The sequence below is a fragment of the Canis aureus genome, chromosome 27 (genome assembly GCF_053574225.1).
Source record: "Canis aureus isolate CA01 chromosome 27, VMU_Caureus_v.1.0, whole genome shotgun sequence".
NCBI lineage: Eukaryota > Metazoa > Chordata > Mammalia > Carnivora > Canidae > Canis > Canis aureus.
The window spans coordinates 4785814-4809351 of NC_135637.1; the positions used below are offsets into that span (position 1 = coordinate 4785814).

General features: G+C 54.0%; 1 protein-coding gene across 3 annotated transcripts in view; it reads right to left on the reverse strand.

The window, feature by feature from the left end:
- The window catches only part of ADGRD1 (adhesion G protein-coupled receptor D1), a 122710-nt gene that overhangs the window by 26432 nt on the left and 72740 nt on the right, over window positions 1-23538 (reverse strand). For all 3 annotated transcript variants that reach the window (XM_077875205.1, XM_077875202.1, XM_077875203.1), the window contains 2 exons: window positions 13387-13460; window positions 11986-12109 (listed from right to left, as the gene is read on the reverse strand). In XM_077875205.1, coding sequence (XP_077731331.1) covers window positions 11986-12109; window positions 13387-13460 — 198 coding nt within the window. The remainder of the gene's footprint in view (window positions 1-11985; window positions 12110-13386; window positions 13461-23538) is intronic.

Here is a 23538-nt window from a genome sequence, read left to right on the forward strand (position 1 = left end):
GAGAAACTAGGAATAAAACCACACATGAAACATTACTATTAAACCAAGAATGTCATCTTTCTTTGCTGTGACAGATAATTGAAAAATCTTGTTGTCACCATCACAATGATCTCTATCACCTCAATGGGACCCACCAAATGGAAATGAATTTAAACAGCCACAGAAGTATGAGCACATGGAGGGTGACAATTGAACCTGCGTCTATGGGCCAGCCTGGCTGTATGACATCTTCACCCCTTCGCCTCTGGGACACTCTCTCCCCGGTATGGCCCTGAGCTGTTGTGCTCCATGGGAATCTCCACAGCGCCAGGCCCCGGCCCTCCCCACCCCACCGTCACCTAGATCTTTCTCCCAGAGGGATGGTGAGATCACTTTAACAAAACTCTGTGTCACAACCATGGCTTTGAGAACACCACTGCCCACAGGTGTCTGCTGAATGCTGGGGTGTGGGAGGGGGCCTGCAAGCCTCCTTCCCTGGTTCTCTCACTGATCCTCCACAAGAGACTGACCTGATCCACATCAGCCTGCCTGCCTGTCCTGTAGAGACAGCAGGACTCTCCTGCCACCACGCACAGACTTGTGGGGATGGCCCGGGGCAAACGTGGGCAGGTTCACCGTGCGCTGCAGCCTGCCGGCCGCTCATGAAAACAAACCCCTGCCTCTGTTCTGCTTGCCTGCTCTGCCTGGAGTTCTAGCCCTAGCCTTGGATCCACAGCCGCCCAAGCCCACTGCCAGAAGACTGGCTGGCTGAGACAGGAAGAACATCACAGCCCTGACTGGGCGCCTGCTACGCACGGCAGTGAGTCCTTACAGCAGCCCTGTTCGAGGAGGGGTGGCACCATGGTTCTCATGTGCTGAAGAGGAGACCGCACAGCTAGTAAGGATGGTGTTATGCCCCAGCCCATGCTTCCACCTGCAACCGGCATGCATTGAGCACCTACTGTGTGCCAAACATGGAGCTCACAGTGTAGTGGGGAAGCAGGCAAATGCACGGGTGAATAAACAGGTTGCTAGTTCCTGCTTGGATGAGGCCTTGATGGACACAAACAGGGACCAGGTCATTGGTGGCCTGCAGAGGACAGGGATTCAGGCACAGCTCTCACATGACCTCTGATCTGAGGGTTCTCTGGGTCGCTCCTCCATCTTGGAGCCCATGCATACCCGAGTGTCTTTGGTTTCTCTGTTAACCCAAGCCACATTCCCTCTCCCCTTCCTGGATTCCCAGAGCCCCTACTCTCATCCTTCCCAGTGCATCAGGGCCACCCTGGGCAGGACGTCACCCCAGCTCACTCACTTCACAGCCCCTGCCTCAGATGAGACCACATTCCTTCCCTCCATGTACATCTCTGCCTTGCACCTGGCCTTTCTGTCAGAGGATCCAGACAGGAAAGGTAGACCCTTCCAGTGACTCAGTGGATGGGCTCTACGTGGGACATGGGTCACAAGGGTGTGGGAGACCCTGGAAAGCCAAAGCAATGAGGTATCCCAGGAACAGGCATAGCCTCCACACCTGTGGGGCAGAAAGGTCAGGGGAGGAGGGGACAGGAGCAGAGCCTGGGGTGGGGCCAGGGAGAAAGCAGGGGCCACAGAAGGGGCCCAGCCAAGGCCAGGAGCAGCTGACAGCAGATGCATCACCCCAATGCCTGTCTCTTGTGGGCTGGACTTGCTGGGAAGCCAGTTGTCAAGGGAATCTAAGGCTGAGCAGAATGAAGGATGAGTGGGAGCCAAGCAGCCCCCTCACTGGGGTGCCCGTGGCCATGCACACATTAAACCCTTCACTGCTCCTGACCCATGTGGTTTCCTCTGCTCCCACAACCCACCCTGGTTCTTTCCCGACTTCTGGTCTCCCAGTGGTCTGAATCCAGGCTCTCATTAGCCTGCATCACTTCAGACCAGCTCTCTGATCCTGGCTGAACCATACAGCTTCCTCCAGCCCGTGGACAGCAGGGGCATGTGGCTCCATGGGCCTCCTGGGTTTGGTGACAGTCTCTGGGCTTCACCAGATGCAGCTCTGCTGGCAACACACAGCCAGCAGAGCATCCAGCTGCAGGGGCATGCCACATTCTATAGGGGTGACGTCCTGCCCAGAGTGGCCCTGATGGAATGTGGCATAGGTACGAGTCCACAGCTCTGAGGCCAGGCAGAAACGGGCTCCCCGGCTGGCTGAGGGGCACTGTTGGGAGCCAGACCTAGCATCTACAGACATGCATTGGAGGGATCTCCCCCCCACACACAGCCCTACCCCATGCACAAAGACATGGCTCCTCTGTCTTTAAAAAGACTTGTGACTTGCCTTTGTCAGGCTAGCTGCCTCATTAGAGGAGTGAGCTAATGAAGAGCACTCATTAGCACGTGGAGCACTGAACCATGTCAAACACACCACCCCCCTTACCCAGATCATCCCACCCAGGCACACACACAGCTGGGAACACAGAAACCACTGCAGCCTTTCAAAGACAGGAAAATTTCAGACAGGGAAGTGTTAACAAAAGGGAGGGGAGTTGCCGTGGAGCTGAAGGGGCAATCCTGGCAGGAAGCCCAAGCCCAAGGCCCATAGTCACTGGGAGAAGCTGGACCAGGGGCTGGAGGAGACATGGCCACTGCCAGGAAAGCTGCCTGTGGCACACTGAGGGAAGGAGGGCACCTGGCCTCAGCCCCTCCCCTGATCTCCTGCCAGAGCCCCAGCTGATGGGGACCCAGCCCAGCAGAGGGAAGCTCTGGGGTATAGACCCCAGCAGGGGCAGGGTGTGGGCCTGAGAGCAAAGGCCCAGCCCCAACACAGCTAGGGCCTGGGGGATGAGGTCCCTAGCCCTAGTCCCTAGCCCTAGGCAGCCACACCCTGGGAGGCAGGGAGCCTGTGGCCCCATCCCTGAGACCAAAGGTGGGACTGGGGAGCTGTAGGCCCCCAAGATGCAGATGGAATCTGTGTGATCACCAGCTGTATACTCAGGGCAGAGGGTGGGCCATGGCAGGAGCTGCTTCAATGCTGCTGCAAAAAGCATGTACATTCTGTTGGGGGCGGCAAGTGCCTGGGGAGCCAGGGACCTAACCCAGCTGTAAGCATTTGTGCAAATCTAAAACTGCACACTGCTTGATGTGCCAGCCCACTGTAGGGATGCACTCGCAGAGCTGTCTCTTGTCTGCAGGGGCCCAGGGCTGTGACCACCGGATCTGCTGCCCAGGATGCAGGGAGCCATCAGCAGCAGGCAGCTGTGCAAGGGTTAACACGAATGAGGCAGGTCCGCCTGCTGACTGAGGAAGAACTACAGAGAAGACACAGAGATCCTGTTTAAAAAGTGAAGCTCTCCCCTGCACAGGGCCGGCCTGGGCTCTCCCTCTGCTCCCAGGGCCACAGCATCTTCCCCACAGATGTGTCTTATCTGTATGGACACAGAACCCTCCTCCCCAACACAAGCCTGGGAAGAGCCCTCAGGCTCCTGCAGGGCCCCACAGACCCAATCCTCCCCTTTCGGCTCCCATCACCATGATACAGAGTCCTGATGCTTCTGACAAAACCTGGTGAACCATGTGAAGCTCCCGCATCATAGCCCAGAGCTGCCACCCCAACCACAACCTGAGCTCTGGGCCTCAAGTCCCTCGCATCAAACTCTCCTGGATGGAGACTGGCCTGCCCCCCCCCCCAATCCTGAGGCCACTGTCCACATCCCCTCTGGAGGCCAGCTCCGACCCCCAACAGCAGCGAGCAGACACTTCTTCCAGAACAGTCTTCAGTAAATGAAGCCATGGCTGCTATTCCTCTAGAGTAGCAATCCGGTCTGGTGGGAGGAAAACTAAATCTGGCAAGAGGGGATCCTGACTCTAGAGGGGCACAGTCCGCAGGGCCACAGGGCCCATGGAAAAGCTGAGCTCCCAACAGCACCCAGCCAGCTGCTGCCCCAGAGTGTGTTCCTGTCCCACCTCCAGAGCCTATTTCCATACATCCTGGGTGCTGAGCACAGGGGTCTCCCTATGTGACAGGAGTGTTGAGGGGAGGGATGGGGCTGCAAGCAGTGGCCCAGAGCTTAGTCAACATGCTTGCCCCAGAGAGGCAGCAAGGTCATTGGGGGAGGGGGCACAGGGGATGGAGGGAGAGGGAGGGGAGGGGTAGGGGAGGAGTATGATAAGAGGGCAGGGTATAGGGGAAGGGAGGAGAGGGTAAGGGAGCAAGGAAGGGAGGGAGGCAGGAGCATCATTAACAGGCAGATGGGTCCTCCAAGAGCCTAGGACTCTACCATCCTTCAAAAGAATGAGTGCAAAGGGGTAGTGCAGCATGGGGGGACTCAGTCTTGACAGGCCTGCTGCACCACCACCCAGTCCTGCTCTTCTGGGATGTCACCAGGCGCCTCAGGCTGGCTCTTCAGCCACTAGGCCATCCCTGGGCACCCTCATGCTCGTTTGGAAGTCATTGTCACCTCAGTCAGGCTGGGTGCTTGGGGTTCAGTTCTTGGGGTTGGTTGCTCAGAGCTCAGTACTCAGGCTGGGTTTGACCCTCACTCAATGTCACAGATGGGGAAACCAAGGCTCAGAACAGGCACTTAGGGAAGGCCACAAGGTGTGTCAGCAGAGGGACCCTGAGCATCTGGCTGACCAGGGGGCAGAGTGGGGCCACTGCAGAGGCAACCAGCAATGGGGACGGGGCCACACACGGTAGGTGCTCGTCAGACTGCTTAAGTGACAGGCATACACGGAGACCTCCACGCAAGGACCCTGCTTACCTTGGTGAGCCAGGCATGTTTGTGTGCTGGCACGGCAGGCCTGGAACACACCCAGCAGGACCAGAGATGCAGCCCCAGCCACGCCTTGCAATTAGGTCCTTGCTGTATGGCCACTCTCTCCCTCCCTAGAGGCCAGAGTGGCTGAGTGGCTTTAGGCAGCTGCACCTGGCAGGATGGCTGCTGAATGCAGGTCCTATGGCCGTGGGCCCAGGGTGGACCAGGGGACTGAGGGATGGGGGTGCTGCAGAGACGAGACTTCCTCCACACATGCGCGCAAGCACCCTGCATCTCTGGCCTTGGGAGGCGTGCTGTGCCCCCGAGATGCCCTTCCTTCCCCATCCTGTGGCTAGATTTAGAAATGCCCAGAAAAGCCTGGAGTTTGCTTTGGGACACAGGCTCCTCTGAGTCACAGACCACAGACTCTGAGGCCGCTGGAGAGGCATTTTACATAAATTCATGAGGCCAGCTGGGAGCCTGCATACATTAGGTCTAAGGGGACTCTTATTCCAGGGAGAAATACTTGTATCTCCCGTTTCCTCCAAAAGCCCCACATAGTGGATATGTAATTTTCCCACCCTAGGAAAGGGCAAGAAAGGTTTTGCAGTCTTCCCTCTGTTCTGGAGCAGAACAACAGGGCCAAGGTGAGGAAGGATGGAGGCTGGACCCCAGTGGGGAGGATGGTAGGAGGCGCTGGGGACTGCCTATACTAGGGGCTTCAGCTGTTTGGTCAGGAAGCTCCATGTGGCCAGACCATTTACTTTAAGAAAATCAAATCCAAAATTTTAGATAATTTCTCTTTTGAGATCTTGGCAAATGAGCTAAAGGAATCATATCCATTGGCCAGCCTCTGGACCCAGGTCTGCTGTGCTGGCGACTGGCTTTCCCAGGTGTACCCATCCTGGCACAGTGCTCCTACTGTTCCCCAGCCCCCCGCCCGTCCAGTACAGGTGTCCCTCCTGGACTGCTCCCAAGGAAGGGACCCTCTAGAGGAGCTAAGCAGGGGTGAGGGGGCCTGCATGAGGCAAAGCAGGGGTGAGGTCATCTGTGGAAGCAGCGTACAGGGTGGGCCTCTGGCTTCTGCCAGCTGAGGGGCTGTGCCCACCATGACCTGGCCTTGGGTGGCACCTTTGCCACTGGCTGCAGCCTTGGTGGCAATGCCCACTATTATACAGACAACCAGACTATGCCCCTGGAATGTGAACCTTGGGTGGGGGTCCTAGAAGCAGGGGGAACTGGTTCGTCTCTACAGCTTCCATAATGTCAGCCCCTCACTCCCTCTCAGTCCTCATGGTCCCAGTTTTCCTTCCTAGGAATGCCATCTCTAAGTCGGCCATGGCGGCCTCGGTGACTCCAAACAGGGCCAGGTGATCTGAGACCCACCCCTTCCTGGGTCTGGCTGGCCAGCCCACTGTAGCATCCACCACTGTGGAACCCTCCGTCCCAGTGCCCCTGCTGGCCAGTCCTTAGAGATGACAATTCCAGCCCCTGCCTCCCTGCCCTGGTCCCAGGAGAACAGGTCTGTTTGCCCAAGCCATCGCTATTCACACAGCCGGATGTGGCATCCTGGTATCCTTAAGTTCCTCTCCTGCAGGACTGACCCATTTGTTCATGCCTGGCTCACAATACACACCTTCATGCAGCCTCTGCTGAGTGCCAGCTCCAAACTACTGGGCGTTGAGGAGGGAAAGCCCTCAACACCCCCCACATCTGAGACTGGAGCTTATAAACTGCCTTGTCAAGCTGTTAATTTTATTATTCACTCTCACTACCTAATTCCACACAGATGTGTGCACAACAGCCAGGGCTTCAGTCCAGGGCCTCCCGACCCTGCTAACAGCCCAGACATCACCTTTGTACCTTTCTCCTGATCACACACCACAACATGACTTCACCTAGGGGACCTCAAATGACTTTATAGAGATAAGATATTTGGGGACACCTGGGTGGCACAGTGGGTTGAGCATCTGACTCTTGATTTCAGGTCATGATCTCAGGGTTGTGAGATGAAGCCCCACATTGGGCCGGAGCTCAGGGTGGAGTCTGCTTGAGATTCTCTCCCTCTGCCCCTTCCCACCCCCACTTCAAATAAATAAATAAAATCTTAAAAAAAAAAAAAGATGTCTGTATGCTACTCTGCATCCTGCCCTTTTCACATGATAATGCCTTGGAAATCCCTCCAGATCAGCTGGCATCATTACAATTCACTCGAAAAACTGCACATAAGCTCTTGATGGGATCTTTCTCCTCTTAATGAAGAGGTGAGGAAACTCGTTGTCCTCCTGGCATAGAGGTATCAGAACCTACCCACTCCTTAGCATTAGGTTCGTTAACACTTCGTTATTCTATATGTTCACCACACATAAGGTGGTAAATATTTTACTTTCAGCCTCTACATGTTATCTTGCTTTCTGATTCTTTAAATTCTACGATGCAGATACTCATGGTGTGCTGAAAAGCCTCACTCTATTCTAAACTCTGTTCTGGTTATCTGCTTTCTTGGACTTATGTCCACACCATGTTGTTTTGTCCACAGGAGCTTCATAAGGATCCCCTTGTGCCATACAAAGTCTCTCCTACTCTTCTCCTTAATTTTCTCAACTACTCTTGGAACATACTATTCCAAAATTAATCTGAAGATAATTTTATCCAATAGGAGAAAACTAATTTCTTGGGATTCTTATCGGATTTGGGTTCAATTTTTAAAGATGCAGAAAGTGAGTTTCAGAGGGGGCCCAACTGGCACAACTGGTCATGATCATGGCCCCAGATCTATAGGTGTCAATGCAAGGGCTCACTCCCTGCCCTCCTCCTAGAAATGCTCCCTCTGACACACCTGTATGCCCCTCACACAGGGCTCAGAGCCACCTTTCCAATGTGCAGTGTGTTCCCTTATGCTCCCACACCTCTGCCTCATTCTTGCCGCATCTGCTGCTGATCATGAGATAGGGAGCCCTGGCTCTGGGCTGCTCTTCCGGTCACCTGCTGACAGGAACTAAGCTGGCTTGCCGTCCTCAGCAAGTTCCAGCAGCTCGGTGGTACATGGGCCAGTACACACCACTCTAGGATGACTTCCCGGCAGGGGGCTCTGGGGCACAGGGCTGGACACTTACATAGCTGGTGTGACCAGTGCTGCAGGTCAAGGGGGCCCCATGAACCAGCTGCTGGGGGGACCTTGAGGGGTCAGTACTCGGTGGGAGGGGGTCCAGGCCTGTTTCCTGCTCACCGTGTCTGGAGAACAAAGCATGGTGTTGTCCATCTCAAGGTCTTGGTTGGCGGAGCCCATCGCTGCTGATGAACAAGCAGGGGGCCCACATTGTACTCCCTCCCATAGAGAAGAGCAAGCAGAGCAAGGCCTGGAACATCCTCCTGGGTCCCAGCCCAGCCCCCCAAGCTCCACGCCGGGGAGTTCCATGGGAGACCTGCTGGGGCACGGTCCAGGGCAGACATGCAGATGGGAGGCGAGGTGCGACTGTGAGCTCCAAGGAGAGACCCTGGATGAAGATGTCCCTTCCCCAGAGGCACCCAGGAAGACCGGGAAAAGCCATTCCTCTGTTCTCACTAAATGAACTGCGTCACAGATTCGACACCTACTTGTAACCGCCTTAATTTTTTAATGTTCTTGAGAATGTTCATTTTTAGCATGGATAATTTTGAATCATTTTCAAATCAACCTTTCCTAGCAATGAGCAGATATGATTTGCTTCCACAAAGACACCCACAGACTGTCCAAATCTGGTGTCACCTACATTGAGTGGTGACAGATTTGTATCATAAATGCTGTGTCAAGTTTTTCTTTTTAAGCTCACTGGACTGAGCTGCTTCCTTTCCTCCCTGTCCCACCAACATCCCAAACCCAACTTCCTGCCACACCCACCACCCAGCCGCTCCTTCCACATCATACAGGCTCACAACTTGGACCAAGTTCTCTGCGTACCAAGGACCCAGAGGACCATCTGGACGCCCAGCAGCAGCCCCAGCTTTAGGATCTGGAGAGCACAGCCGAAGCTGGGGCTCTGCCCCTGGTGACCTCTGGCAAGTCTCCAAGGCCCTCACCTGTACCAGAAGGTGGCCCTCACTCTTATGGCTACATCCAAGACAAGAGCAGGCTCCAGGGAAGGTGCCTACATGGGGCCTGTCTTGCCCGCACCAGTGCTCATAGGCGGTCTGCTCCCCCACTTCCATGACGTCCTCTCTGCCCCCAACATTTCAGTCTGGGGCTCCCACTTTGAGCCCCTGGCCCCCGCCACTGTGTGCATGAGCCTCGGCACCTGCTGCTTCCCCCTAGGCCCATGCGGCTGTGCACTCCTCCCTGAGGTTCCTCATCTGCACCAGCTTCTCAGGGAGCCCTGCAGGCTACCCCTCTTTAAAACAGCACCGTCACCAATGGCCCTTCCTCGCCCTGCCCCATATAGCTTCCACATGCACTCTTTGCCTCAGGACAGAGCATGCTTTCAAGTGCAAGGGCATTTGCAACCCCACCCTAGGTACCATGATGATTCTGCTGCTACGCTCCTAAAGCCCAGAGGGAAGGTGTCACCTCAATCCAATCCTTCATTGTTGGATGAATCAATGACCTCAGTCCATCCCCCTCTCTGGGCCTCACGGTCTCCACTTGCCACAGTGCCTGTGGATTGCCCCCTCCCCCCTGGCACATATGTAGGTGGCAGCCTGGTGCCTTTCCCACTGGAAGGGCTAAAGCAGGTTGCTGACCCCCATGTGGCACCCAGAGGGACATGCTGGAGGCACGTGGGCTGAGGCTCGGGCAAGACAGGCAGAGATGAAGGCACGAGCCTCATGGCAGTGGTGCCCCCATCTCCCTGGTGACAATGTGCAGAGCAGGAGAAGAAGGAATGAGGAGAGACCCGGAACAGGTGGAATTTCGGAGGGCAGCCCATGCAGTCCAGGTAACTGAGGTCCTCTTTCCACTTTGCAGCACTGGTACCTTCTACTCCACCCCTATCCTCTGGTACCTTCTACTCCACCCCTATCCTGTGGGACCTCACTGTCCCTGCACTGCTGGCACTGGCCCACCACCCTGACCTCCCTGCATCTAATCATGCAAAGCCAGAGCACATGCCCCAACTCGGGCAGTACAAGGTAGAGGAGCTGGGGAACACAAGAGAAAGGGGGTGACAGAGGGCCTGGGAGGCAGGATCCAGGAAAAGGATGCCTGTCACCTGAGGGACAGCTGCTGCCCATATATCACTCCCACTGGGACCACCTGGGGGCCACAATTATCTGAACATAGATTTACCACGCCGGCCACCAGGAAACAGATGGGCTTGCACCCTCAAGCTGGAGACAGCACCAAGTGTCCAAAGCTCTGAATGCTCTTGCTTGAAAGACACCTGACCTACAGGTGCCCAGTTCCGTCTCATGTGTGGCCAGGACTGCCCTCAGCGACTCCAAGTGACGGGCACTGAGACGTCTGCACACCCCCACCCCCAAAGCTTCATCACAGCGGAGTGAAGGGGACCACTCGGCTCTGACACGTGGACAGTGCTGGTGTGTCTAAAGGGGGGACTGTGAGGGGCACATGGCACTACCCCCACCCTGACCTGTCCTCCTAGGGAGGTTTGGAACTCCCCTCTCAAGTCTGTATAAGCAATTCACAATCAGGACACAAAGTCGATGGTACGTGTTGCAAATGAAGGGGCCTTCCTGTGCTCACTGCCTCCACCCAGGACACTCCAAGCCCAGTCCTGTCTCCTGCATCTACACTTGCCATTCCTCAGCCTGGAATGTTCCCCTCTGCTCCTCCCCCCGCCACACCATCAAAATGCCTCTCGTTTGGCACATGCACCTTCCACAGCCAATCTTCAATCGTCCTTCACTTGCTGCTGCTGGAAATCACTTGCTGCTGTTTGCTTATCTATTACCTGTCTTTCCCACTGGAATATAAATCCTCAAAAACAAGATCTCATTGTTTTTCTTATTTACAACTGAACCCCCAGGGTAGGTGCTGATAAGTATTGCTGAATGGCTGTGGATGAGGAGTCAATGCTTAGGTAACACCCCTGAGGCTGCTAGGAGTCCTGCCACACCAGACAAGACTCAGTCCTGCAAGGATCAGGTGCTCTCACCAGTTCCCTGGACCACAGAACCCAGGGAAGGGGGTAGGTTAGGAAATAGACAGACCCCATGGGGTTAACATGCCAAAGGAAGGGATAGGGGTGGAGCAGGTCTTGACAGTAGAGGGGGCCCCTCCAGGCCCCGGTTCATTTCCTATGCACAGTGCAGGGGAATGGGAGCTTAGGGCACCTGCCCTGATGAGTGGGGGGAGTGCATGGCTCTGCAGGAGGAGGAAGCCTCTGCTCAGTGGCTCCCTGTTCTGTGCAGAGTCATCAGTACAACTTTTCAATTTCCAAAACACAGTCTGGGATGAGACAAAACCTGTCTACATAGGTGCCTGGCTTTCCAGGGGCCCCAGGAAATCCCTGGACTGATCCCTATGTCTTTTCCATCCCCCTGCCCTCGGCAGAGAAATTCAAGTTCTACTGGGGTCTAGAAGCCAATCAAGTCACTCACACGCAGGGCTCAGGGACTGATCACAGTTGAGAGGATCCCATCCTGGGGTATCTGCAATTTATAAAACATTTTTTTTCTCATCCAAGCTGTGCTTGCCTTAAACCAATGACATGTATGTCAAGTTCTTAGGGCTAACGGTACAGCCTGCCAGATTAGAAACTGAAGCAGAGAAACCCAACCAGTCTCCAGGGAGGGTCATGGCCTATCTAGAGAGGACAGAAGGCTGTGGGAAATCACCTCCCCCACCACAAGGCTTGCTAACCCTGGAGCTGGAAGTCAGGTTAGACCAGTCCAGATCTCCATCTGTAACCCTGTCCCTCTTGTCCCACAGCAGAAATGCTCTGAGGACATGATGTAGCCCCTGTGACACGTTCTCTGGACATTCATGCACCCTAGTATCAGCTTGGGACTCCTGCTGCACTGGATGCACCATGAGTGTCCCACAGCACAGAGGCTCCACAGCCCAGGGACCGAAGGCAGAAAATGCTGACACACCTGCCTTCTGCACACAGATCCTTGAGAAGAATCTCAGGTCTGCACAGGAAACCTGAAGCAAAGTTTTTGTTTTCTTTTGATTTTTTTTGCTAAAGAAAAAAAAAGGAGCTTCAAAATGTCCCTAATTGCAGGACCCCCCTAATGAGTGGGGGCTGCCTGTCTGCCCCAAGCCACACTGTCCCCACCTGCAGCCTAAGGCAGGAAGGGCACTTTGTTGGGGTCCAGGACCCCAACGCCTGGCTCTTACCTCCAGTGGCACCACCTGCATCAGGATGGCGAAGTTGGTGAGATGAGTACAGTGGCAGATAGAGTAGCTGAGGTTTCCTTCAGCAAGCGCACAGCCCTGGTTGGACCAGACCCCTTCTCCGGAGCTGGGGACACAGAACAAAGGAGTGGCCGCTGAGAGAGCAGACATGCTGGTGCCAGTTGGGCCACAGGGAGACGGGGGGGGGGGGGGGGGGGGCACATCCATCAGTCTCACTTCCAGAGAACTCTGAGCTGGGCACCCAGGGGACATGCCTGGGGTCTTTGCCGAGTGACAGGTGATGCCACAGAGAACATTAAAGCAGCCCAATGCCTGCTGTGGGGTGGGATAAGCAAAGTGTGGCAAACACAGATGTGATAAAATGTGATACATCAGTCGGAGATGGGTGTTAATGCCCTGATGCATCATGGTCTGTGCACAGCCGGGGTGGATGTGCAAATGTGAAATAGAACAAGATCACAGATGCTCCGTGAACGTAGCCATAAGCTATGTCTACGGTACTGAGGACACACCCCAGACTGGCCACCTCTAGAGAGGGGGTATGAGGGGAACAGATGGAGGCATCTTTGCCTTCTTATGTTTTACTTCTTTACAGAATTGATTTAGGACTTGTGTCGCTTCTTAAAGTATAAATCTAGACCAAAATGACCAGGAACAAACATGCTCAAGTGCTAACTGTGGTTTCTTCTTATGGTAAGAATATCAGTGATAATAATTTTCTACGGTGTCTCTCTCTGTATTTTCAAATTCCTAAGAAGATGTTTCCATGGTCTATTCAGAAATGACAACTTCGAGTTATCAGCAAAGACAGATGTTTGCCTCAGCCAAAGGCAGGACCCTTGGGGAAAGCTTTTATAAAGGTGAACAAATTAAAAGGCAGGAGTTTCTCTCTGCTTTACATTCTATTTTAAGCTGTGGACGTAGCAGATGAGAAATGTGGCCATCCCTGAGGGGTGCTCGTGTCCCTGGGAGCACACACTGGGGGCATTCTCATTTCCATGCCTACCAGGAAAGAGGGGTTCACCCAGCCCCTCCCAGCCACCTTACCAGCACGACATGAAACCTCAGATAGCCAGCACTGATGGGACCATCCCGAGGCCCCAGTGTTGCCTCGGCCAGACTGGCTGAGTATTTTGAAGTGCACCCCGGGCTTTAAGGGCTGAGTCCTACTAGGTCCCAATGTGGTCTCCAGAGAAAACCTGTCCCTTCTCCAGCTCCATGTCCTGAATGTTCCGGCTTTACAGATAATGCAACAGTGAGGCTCCAGAAGGGTGACCCAGATCATGACCCAGGTCATAACCTGGACCAGCGTGCAGCAGGGCCTGGCCCTGGGCACCATTCCCCTCCCCCACCCTGCCCCAGGGGGCCCCATACAGGCAGTACCTAAAGTCCAGGAAGGCACAGTACAGGAACACCTGGTTGCTGCTGTTGGTGGCCTCGTTGCGCTGCCTGCGGGACTGAAATGAAAGGATGGATATGCTTCATGAGGCCGCTGGAGAAGAAGCCAGGCTCCGACACTGAGCTCAACTCCCCACCCACAGCCCACAGGACCATGGGGTGATGCCCCAAGGGGCCACTGACTCCATCTCAACCCTGTCATGGTCACAGAGGGCCATGACATCTGGCCCACCTCACATCTCCCTCTCCTTTGTCCACACCAGCCCAGAAGCCAGGGCTCTTGCCACAGGGCCTTTGCACCTACCGTGTCCTCCCATGAGAATGCCCTTCCCCCATAACAACACATGCCTGCCCCCATTTATTATAGGTCTGTGCTGCATGTTACTCCCAGAGCAGCCTTCCTGCTCATTCAAAACGGCACCAACCTGGGCAACCCACACCCCTTCCTCTTAGTAAGAGCACACAACGAGCCCCTGTCCAACCTGTGTGCTGCTCTATCCCCCATGCCTGGCCAGAGAAGGCACACAGCAGGCACTCACTACAGACTGGTTGAAGAAGAGGACAAAGGAACAAACAAGTGACCAGCTCAACCAGCAACCTTGTTCCTAGGACTCTTATTCTCCCCCCAAAAGAGAAACTTCTAGCCCCTGGACTCTTCTGGGATGCCAGCAGGGGCACTTAACTGCAGCTGCTCTGCCCAAAACAAATCACAGGGGGTTGGCCAGGAGCCACTCACAGGAAGCTTGGGGAGCTGGAGCACTGCCGGGAAGCCAGGGCTGCTCCTGGACACATGATGTGTTACAGATTCCCAATAACTAAGTCAGAACCTCTCCTGTGGCCGCCTGCCACTCACTCCATTGTCTCATCTGCTCTCGAGACCCCACCCCCACCTCCATCGTGGGGCTTCACGTGCCAGCGTGGCAGTCAGCCTTCTGCAGGGCAGGTGAGCAACTGGATGGGACAGCTCCCTTGTCACCCCAGCACCAGATACATAAGCTCTTCTTTCTGGGTGCCGGTCTGGGCCTATAGCAGCCCTGACAGGTACCCTCGGGACCCACAGCAAACACCAGATGGCTCATCCATCATCTTCTTCGTGCTAGAACCATGGATGACAGACCCCAAGTGCACAACACAATTATATTAATACCATTTATCCCTGATATTTGGGCAAATGTTATCCTTATTCCTTTTGTTTTCCCTTCTGGTATCTTAATGGTTACTGTCATACATTATGGGGTTTCTCAAAATTGCCCGTGCCTGGAAACTCTGTAGAACCTTCCTGCCCAGGACCATGGCTGGCTCCTCCAATCACTCCCATTTTCACCTCCTAGAGATGTTTCCCCATCGCTGTCTCCTTTACCTGGTTCATCTTTTCACAGCGCTCAACACTATATAAACATCCCTGGTTATTGCCTGTCCATCTGCTTATCGCCTATGTCCCTCCACTAGAGTAAGGCCTCATGCAGCAGGAATGCCATCCGTCCCCCAGGGTTAGCCCCTTGCACATGCACAGCATGTGAAAGTACTCACTGTGTGAGTCAGGGTGGAAACACCCCCTTCCAGACAGGTAGGAGCAATTCCTGATTTCCAAGAGCACCTATGGGGATATCCACTCGGCACGGCCCATGGCACTGGACCGCAGAAGAATGTGCCTCAGAAATCTCCGAGTACATGCCAGGTCAGGGCAGAGGGACTGGTGTTCAGGGAGATGAGTCTAGCTGAACCTCACACCCTAAGAGAGGGCAGAGTGGCCCAAGCAGCACAGCCCAGACTCAAGAGATCCATGCAAAACCCTCAAAGGGCTAAACCTCTGTTTATTCTTACTCTGTTCCCAGACTCTGACCTTGTCCCTAGTGCCACCTGGGCCACCTTCTGGTGCTCTTTCCCACGCTCACCACAGAGGTTGGTTTTACAAGTGCATCACCCATCCCTGGAGCCACCACAGGCAGAACCCGGCTGGGGCCAGTGCCTGGGCTTCTCAAGCTCTTAAATTTGAGACACACGTTCCTCCCCGCCACCCCTCACTCCCCCGCCCATCCCCTCAATGTCCCAGCTGCCGTGAACACTGCACTCAGATACAGAGAGCCCCATCCTGCAGCCACTTGGGAACACAGAAGGTCATTAACAGGGTAACCACAACACGCAATCCCACAAAATCCAAAGTACAAATGAGGACCAGGTGGTGACCTCCACCTGGAATCACTGAGGCGTCCTCGGCCCTGAATGGCCTTGGACTCACTTTCCAGGACACATCAGGTGTCACTGTCCACAGGCAGGTGCACTAGAGTGTTCCTGTGCCCTGGAAAGGCAGGTGGACACCAGGCAGGACTGGAGAGTGGACTGAAGCCAGGATTACACGGGACCAGTGTGCTGAGGCCCCGAGGAAGAAGCAGTGCTCTCTCCCACTGCCTGCAGTGTGGAGCCGGCTCCCCTCACTTCTGGCAGAAGGGACCCCTCCTAGTCCCAACCCTCTGGCTCCAGATCCAAATTCGAGGGGATTTAACAATCATCCCCGAATGCAGCAAGCCAGCATGTGTGTGGTCGAGAGGGTGGAGGGGCAGACGGCGCTCCCTGGGTCCGAAGCCAAGGTCACACCCTGCCAGAGTTGGGAAAGTCCTATTCTGACATCCAAGGTTCCTCCTGGCACGAGAACAGCAGACCGCCTCCCCATGTCTGAGTTTGCAACGCAACTGGAATAGAAGCCCTCATCACGTCTCCAAGAAAGGAGGCCTAAAACATTCCCAGGAGCATGATTTATGAACACACGGGGAGCAGTGATGCCAGAAAGAGGAAGGTGAGTCATCCATGTTATGGCCTGATTTTCCGGAAAAATGTGGGAGGCGTCAACGCCCAGCAGCCTTGCATGTGCCATGACCAGGGAATGGGGTGTGCTCACATGGGTGATGGGGAGAGCCATTATCTGAACCCCTCCTGTGCCCCAAAGCCGAGGCCTGCAGTTGACAGAGAGAGGGCCTTCCAGCAGAGAGCTGGCCCTGCTCTCTGCCCCCTGACTGCCACAGACAAACCCCCCTTCCATGTCACCCAGCCCGCAGAGTGCCTCCTGCAGGAATACTCCCTTGGACAACCCTACCGTTCAGTAGATGTCAATGGGAGTAGTCAAGTATTTATTGCCTACTGTTCATAATCAATGTTCAGAAAGGCGTCTGCTCTGGGAGACACGTATCAAGAGAGGAGAAAAATCTATCAGATAACCTGTAAATGTTCCTTGCTTAGAAACTCGTTTGCTTTTCACCCAAGTATATAGTTCTTCCTACAAACAAGGTGAGGAGACACTTGCTGTCACTGCCCCAAGCAAACACACAGAAAGCTCCATGGTCCTTAATTCTGACCTCAGTAGAGCAATGGAAGGAGACAGAGGCCCCAAACCCAGCACAGGGGAAGGTGCACGGGAACGTCACCTGGCTCATCTCATAAGCTGGGGGCCAGGGCTCCAAATGGCTGAGATGTCCCAGCTTGGAGGAAAGTAAGACAAATGGAAGTCATGTTGGAAGCTGATGAGGAAACCCTTCAATCAGCCTCAAAGTCCTGGTGTTGGAGGACATTTCTTGCCTTTGTGAGCATGGGAAAGTGGGCGCAGTCCCTCCCAATGGATGCTCACACAGGCCCCAGCAGCAGGGGCAGGGCCCTGATCACCTCCAGAAAGGGCAAAAGGTCGAGGTGGGGGAGTGAGGCCTGTGACCCAGTGGATTGGGGTCTCAGCGCCCCCAGCCAGGGCCCAACACAGGTGGGCAGTGCAGGGACACTGAGAACACGTCTGCGTGCTGTGCTCACATGCACACAAGGTCCCCTTCACCCCAGGCTGCATCTGGACCACAGGCACCCTCGTTCAAGGCATCAGTCAGGTCATCTGAGGACACCCTCAAGACCCTGACACAGGCCCCTCACCCCTTCCCCGTCCAAATGTCGCCTGAACCTCCACCTTCCCCAGCCCTTCCAGGCCAGAGGCCCCTTTGAGCTGGACTCAGCTGGACGTGGGTCTGTCCTGTCCAGGGACATGTCGGGAGCACACGATGCAGACATGTGGTGCCTGCAGGAGATCATGTCTGTCTTCAGGTGACAGCCCAACCTCCCCACCTGCCTCTTCCATCCACCTGCAGCTGAGCACGGCCTGGAGGTCAACACGCACCATGGCCAGCCTGGACCAGGTCAGAGATGTGCACTGAGCCCTGGGGACCAGGGGCCGTGGGAACGTGGGGCTCGCACGACTCTAAAAATGAGTTTCTCTGTTTTTTTTTTCACTGCCCTGTGGGATTCTGGGACACTCCAGAGGGAACTGAACTCCCAGTGCGATCCTGCAGGGCCTCTCCCATCCCCTGTCCTGAGGACTTGGGACCCCTGGTGGGGAGCTCACAGTCAGCACGTCTGCCGGCACCTGGGGGGGGGGGCGCACACGGGGGACGGTGCTGGCAAGTCCCACACGGTCTGCAGCCCGCCTCGAGTCATCCCTGGCCCTGGTGACACCGAGTCCTGAAGCTTTCAGGGAAAAATGTGCCAGACGGGGCCAGACGGGACCCTGTGTGCAGCATGGAGCAAACCAGGGGAGCCAAAGTGGGCAGGAATGTGGAGGCGAAGGCAGCTGTGCGTGCACTCTTATTGGTGTTGGACTTCGGGGATGTTTCCAAAAGTCTCCATCCCCATTTCACGCAAAGAAGTTGCAGAGATTCTTGTTTTTTAATAAAAGGAAGCTCTTGTGTTGAGCCATAGACACTGTGTTTGTTGCTGCCCCTTCCAGTGAGGTGCACGTGGGGTCATGGCACCTTCCTGGCCCCGATGTTCAGTGTTCACCTCGCCCTTGGAGCCAGCCCTCACTGCCCTCCCATTCCAGTCTGAGAGAGGACGCTGGAAAACACATCAGGATTCATCTAAATGAAGACAAATTCACACAAGTTGCAATAATGTATTTCCTCTGCAAAACACGGGATCCTCAGTTTTCTTGAATCATTTCCTCCCATTAGAAAATAGGCTCCTTAAAGAACCAAGTGCCATTCGTGTCTGTTCCGATGCTCCAGAAAGTACCTTCCATGTGCACTTACAAGCCCAAGATCACACAACTGCCCCAGCACATAGGCTGGTTTCCTGAAGGAAAATGAGTTACAAAGACAGGTCCTGACTGGTAGCCCCAGTTGGACAGAACAGAGTAGAGAACCCAGGAACAACCCCGCATGGTGCCGTGAACTCACATCTGATGGAGCAACAGGGTGGCTCCATGAAGGAAGCATAGATCTTCCCACACACAGCACCAGGGCAAGTGGGCACCCACAGGCAAATACATACAGAAACACACACCCCTCAACCTAATGTCACATCTTATACAAAATTAACTTAAGATGGATCCTCTGTGAAGCATTAAACATGAAACTATAAGAATTTATGAGGTAACACAGGAGAAAACCGTCCATACCCAGAGCCCATCAAAGAGTAGTTGGCTAGGACACCAAAAATACAATCCATAAAATTTTTAAAATCAATAGATCAGACTTCTAAAAATTAAAAACTTCAGCTCTCTGAAACACCCCGTGAAGAGGACACGAAGACAAACCACATATCTGACATGGGAGTGATGTCTAGAATAGAGAATTCTCACAATTCAACTCTAAAAAAAAAAACCCAAGAATCCAGTTAGACAATGGACAAAGGCAGGCAGGAGACATCACACAGAAGAGGACACACAGAGAGCCAGAAAGCCCCAGAGCAGATGTCAAGCTGCCAGCCATCAGGGAGTGAAGACCCCCGTGGGAATACCAGGAATAAAAACCAGGCACTGTAACAGATGCTGACGAGCACATGGGTGTTGACTGCTCACACCAGGCTGGTGGGAACGTGCAATAAGGCAGTCACTCTGGAAAACAGCCTAGAAGTTTTAAAAAATATTAAGAATCCTTACCCTATGACCCAACAGTTGCATTCCTGGGTATTTATGCCAGAAAAATGCAAGCTGTTTCCACAGGAAAACCTGCACATGACTCAACATAGCAGCTCTACTTGCTCAAGCCAACACCTGGGAACACCCATAACCTCCTGAGCAGGGGGTGGGTGCTTGAGCACACTGGGAACCCCACTGCCAGGGGCTACCACCCGCCCTCACAAACACCTATACCTGATATAGCAACAACCTGGACAGGCCTCGGGCATTCGGCCATGTCACAGAAGGCAAGCTCAAAAGGCGACACACTGTGGTTGTCTTTCTCAGGAGGACGGATCCTCCAGATGGAAGGCAGTATACTGGTTAAGGATGAGGCAGTGCAACAGGAGACCGTTGCAGGGTAGAACAGGTGGGCAGCACAGTGTCCATGGTGGTTCTGGGAGCCCCACCTGACTTCAAATGACAGCCAATGCTCCTCTGGTTCTGCAGCTACACAATGGGTTAGAGCAGCTCTAACCACAGGGCAGACTGGGTACGGGGTAGGGCGGTCCTCTTCCTACCACTTCTGCAACCTCCTGTGACTCTAACCTTATCCTGAAATAAGAGGTTTTAAATGGGTTAAACCACATCAGATCAACTCTAAGAAAGCCATGTTTTCCAGCTGGAGGAGCACAGGCTTGAGGGGGGAGCAGGTATGTGCCTGGCTAAGCAGAGCTTCGGGATTTAGGCCTCATGAGGAGGACCTGACTTCTGCACAGCATGTACAATCCTCCTGTGCAGCAGAGGAGCCCCTGGGCAGCTGACTGTTACTGTCACCACAGTGGAAAATATGACCCCTCCCCCGGCTCCCCAGCACCTCCTGCCTGCACAAGCACACACACAAGGCACACCCAGGACCCTGCTCCTCCCGGGGGCTTCCTCCCACCTTCTGGGGCCCTGGTGGCTCTGCCAACACCCACGTCTGCATCCTGAGGTGTATGCTTTGTCCTCACTGAAGCACAGGATCTCTTGTGTGGTCTGGGCCAGAAACGAAAGAAGCAGTTATCCCTTATTCTGCGGAGGGTCCAGCCGCAGCCCCTGTGTCACATTCCATCCTCCACCCACATCAAACAGTCAGACTTTGCTCCTAGACCTCTTTCTGAGATGCTTTTTTCCCAGATGCCTCTTGCTCATGGAATATTTGTGTTATAAATTATTTCTCCCTAGACACCTGGTTTAAATTTTTCAGAAATGTTCTACGAACTTAATTTTGATGTCATCTGTACTGTGATATAAAAACGAAGAGCATCAGAACTTAAAACACAGCCTCAGCAATGGTCTGCTGATCTCTCCCCGACAGATCTCTGCCTTCCCCTCTTGGCCCTCCCTGCCTTGCATGGCCCGCACGCCCAGAGCTGCAGTGCCAACACAGTCTCCATAAGGGTAGAAGGAGTGGCTGGTGATCCTGAAATCAATCCTCTCTGTTGGTCCCTGTTTCCAGTGCCACACATGTAAGTGTTCCTACAGCCAGAAAGTCTTCCTGATTTGTGAACTGAAGTTTGGCCTCTAATGTTCATCTGAAACAAAGGGCTGGCAATCAGAACAGATTAGCACTGCTTCCACGCAGATCAGCCCTCCTCAACTGGGAGGGAAATGTATTGTTTTCATTACACAAAGTACAGAACAGAAATAGCAATATAAACCTGTAGCTGCAGGATTGCAGATACTCAGAAAATTGCAATTATAGGTGTGTCCCAGGGGGCCAAACCAGAGAGTCTAATACTTTTATTTTTATGCAGATAATGGTATGGGTTGGAAAGGTTGTAAAATTCTGATCTATTTTACAGCCTGATTCTGTGGCTGCTAATAACAATGGGGTCGTGTTGATGATCTTGAACTCGCCTATAAACCACATTAAAAACGATGCTATTTCCCTGAAAGGTGAGTGGTATGACTCAGAGGATGCAGGAACAGAACCCACCATATGCATTTCAGAACCGTGCATGACACAGGTGCTCGGGCAGTCTCCCCACCTGAGCTGGGATACATCTCCATCAACCCCCCCACATTTTCCAGTTTGCTACTCTGTTATACACGTTCACAAGTAAAACAGCCTAATCCAACTTCTCCTAGGCCTTAAACACACACATTCTTTTAATAAAGAATATATAGTCCTCCCTTTCAATTATCTTCCCACGTGTTAAGAGAGCATCTTTCACAAAGGTGAAATCATGACTCTCCAACAGACCTGAAACGAACACGTATTAAAGGAATTATTTAACTCACTAGTGAGCAAGGCAAGTGTGAAGATGTTACTGCCACTTCTCAGGATCCCAATAATCATACAGGAATGAGCCATGGGGATGTTGAAATAAATGTGCTTAGCAGACATGGAGCTGGCAAAGCTGGTCACCATCCCCAGGGAAGTATCATTCAGGTGACTGTGCACGCCCAGCAGATGAAAGCTCAACAGGCAGAGCTAAGAACATAAATACCAACTGCAGACAAGCAGGTAGCGGTCCAGCGGCAGGTCTGACCGAGGTGGACAGGAAACGGTTTGTATGACCAAAAGCCAAAGGCCCTGGCATGTGAGCACAGCCCCAGCAACTCCTGAAACAAGCTCCTGTCATTCTCGGGGCACAAAAGCCATACCAGAGCCTTTCCAAACCAGGGAGGAGCTTCTAACGACACAGACCTTCCTGATCTGGCAGGGCACACTGGTGGAAGTGAGCAGCCGTGAACAAAGAATGGCTCTGAGAAAAAATAACTAAGACACGTGTAACACCTAGGGGCATCAATACGAGGGCGAGGCATCCGCGAGCCAGCCAGGTGGGCAGGAAGCAGCGCACAGAGTACACGGCCGTGACGCCCTGGTCTAGCAGTGGGGCAGGTGTGACCCCATGGGAGGGCCTCAGAGGAGGATGTGTCCTAGAACTCTGCTTCCAGGCTGCCCATGACCTCGAGTGCTGGGCTCTTACCTCAGTTCCTCTCTCTCTGCCTTCTGTCCCGAGACCACCCCCTGCCGTATCTAAGCTCGTTGGTGCATTTTTCTCCCCGGCTAGTCCTTGGAAAGAGAAGCCTGTCTCTGCTGCAGGAGCGACCTGGACTTGGCAATGTGGCGCTGCCTCACTGTCACCCCCAGGAGCCCTGGAAGCCATCCCTGGGTTCCCCAGTGTCAGTGACAATGATGTGAACCAGGGCAATAACTCCCTGAGGACACAGCACTCCTGCTCCCAACAAAAGGTGTGCGGGCTTCAGAGCGCCCTTTGGGGCAGAGTTCAGGGGCGGATGGGGACATAGACGCGGAAATGTGCTGTGACTCATGGCTGGTCGGTGGCCCCTGACTTCTTGGAGCAGGTGGTGGGAGCTGGAGCAGCTCAGGCCACTGGGCCCTTCCCAGGACTGGACGCTCCGGTTCCCTCAGACACCAGCTGGGCCCTGAGCTGGCAGCTGCAGCAGAGACCGTGCACCATCAGACACAGGGAGGGGGCTCCTGGTCAGGGGGGCAGAGTACAGCCTTTCCAGCTGGTGGTGTGGGCAGTAACCCCCTCCGCTCTACTCCTGAGAGCTTGTCCTTTCCAGTCTAATCAAGGGAGTGCTGTGTAGACACACCCAGTTAGGTCGGGAGGCCCACAGCTCAGAGCTCCCAGGGCACAGAAGCTGTGATCTCTGTCTCTGGAGGAGCGACACAAACCATGTGAATTAGGGTGGGGGGGACAGAAGAGGCTACAGCCACCCTCTGGCATGGGCTCCAGCCCATCTCTAGGCAGGTCTCAAGAGGGTGTTCTGTCCAGCACCGGACAGAACACCCTCTCTGATTAGCATATGTTGGTCAGGAAAGGCTATAAAGCCATTGGGGCACCTGGATGGCTCAGTGGTTGAGCACCTGCCTTCAGCTCAGGTCATGATCCTGAGGTCCTGGGATCGAGCCCCACATCAGGCTCCCCCACAGGGAGTCTGCTTCTCCCTCTGCCTGTGCGTCTCTGCCTCTCTCTGTGTGTATCTCTCATGAATAAATAAAATCTTAAAAAAAAAAAGGACATCTACTGCTCTCCCAAAAATTGTACACTCCAGAAAGTATGTCCTTACTGGGATTTTCTAATCATTTACAGAGAGGACACCTAGCAGAAATTTCCCATTTAAACACAAACATCCAAGTTGTTTCAAATAAATAGCAGAAAATGAAATGGAGCATGCCATTGGCTGTTGCTGGCATCAATCAAAGGAACAAGGATTTCTTGTTTCTTGGAGCACATCAGTGTAACCCTACATCT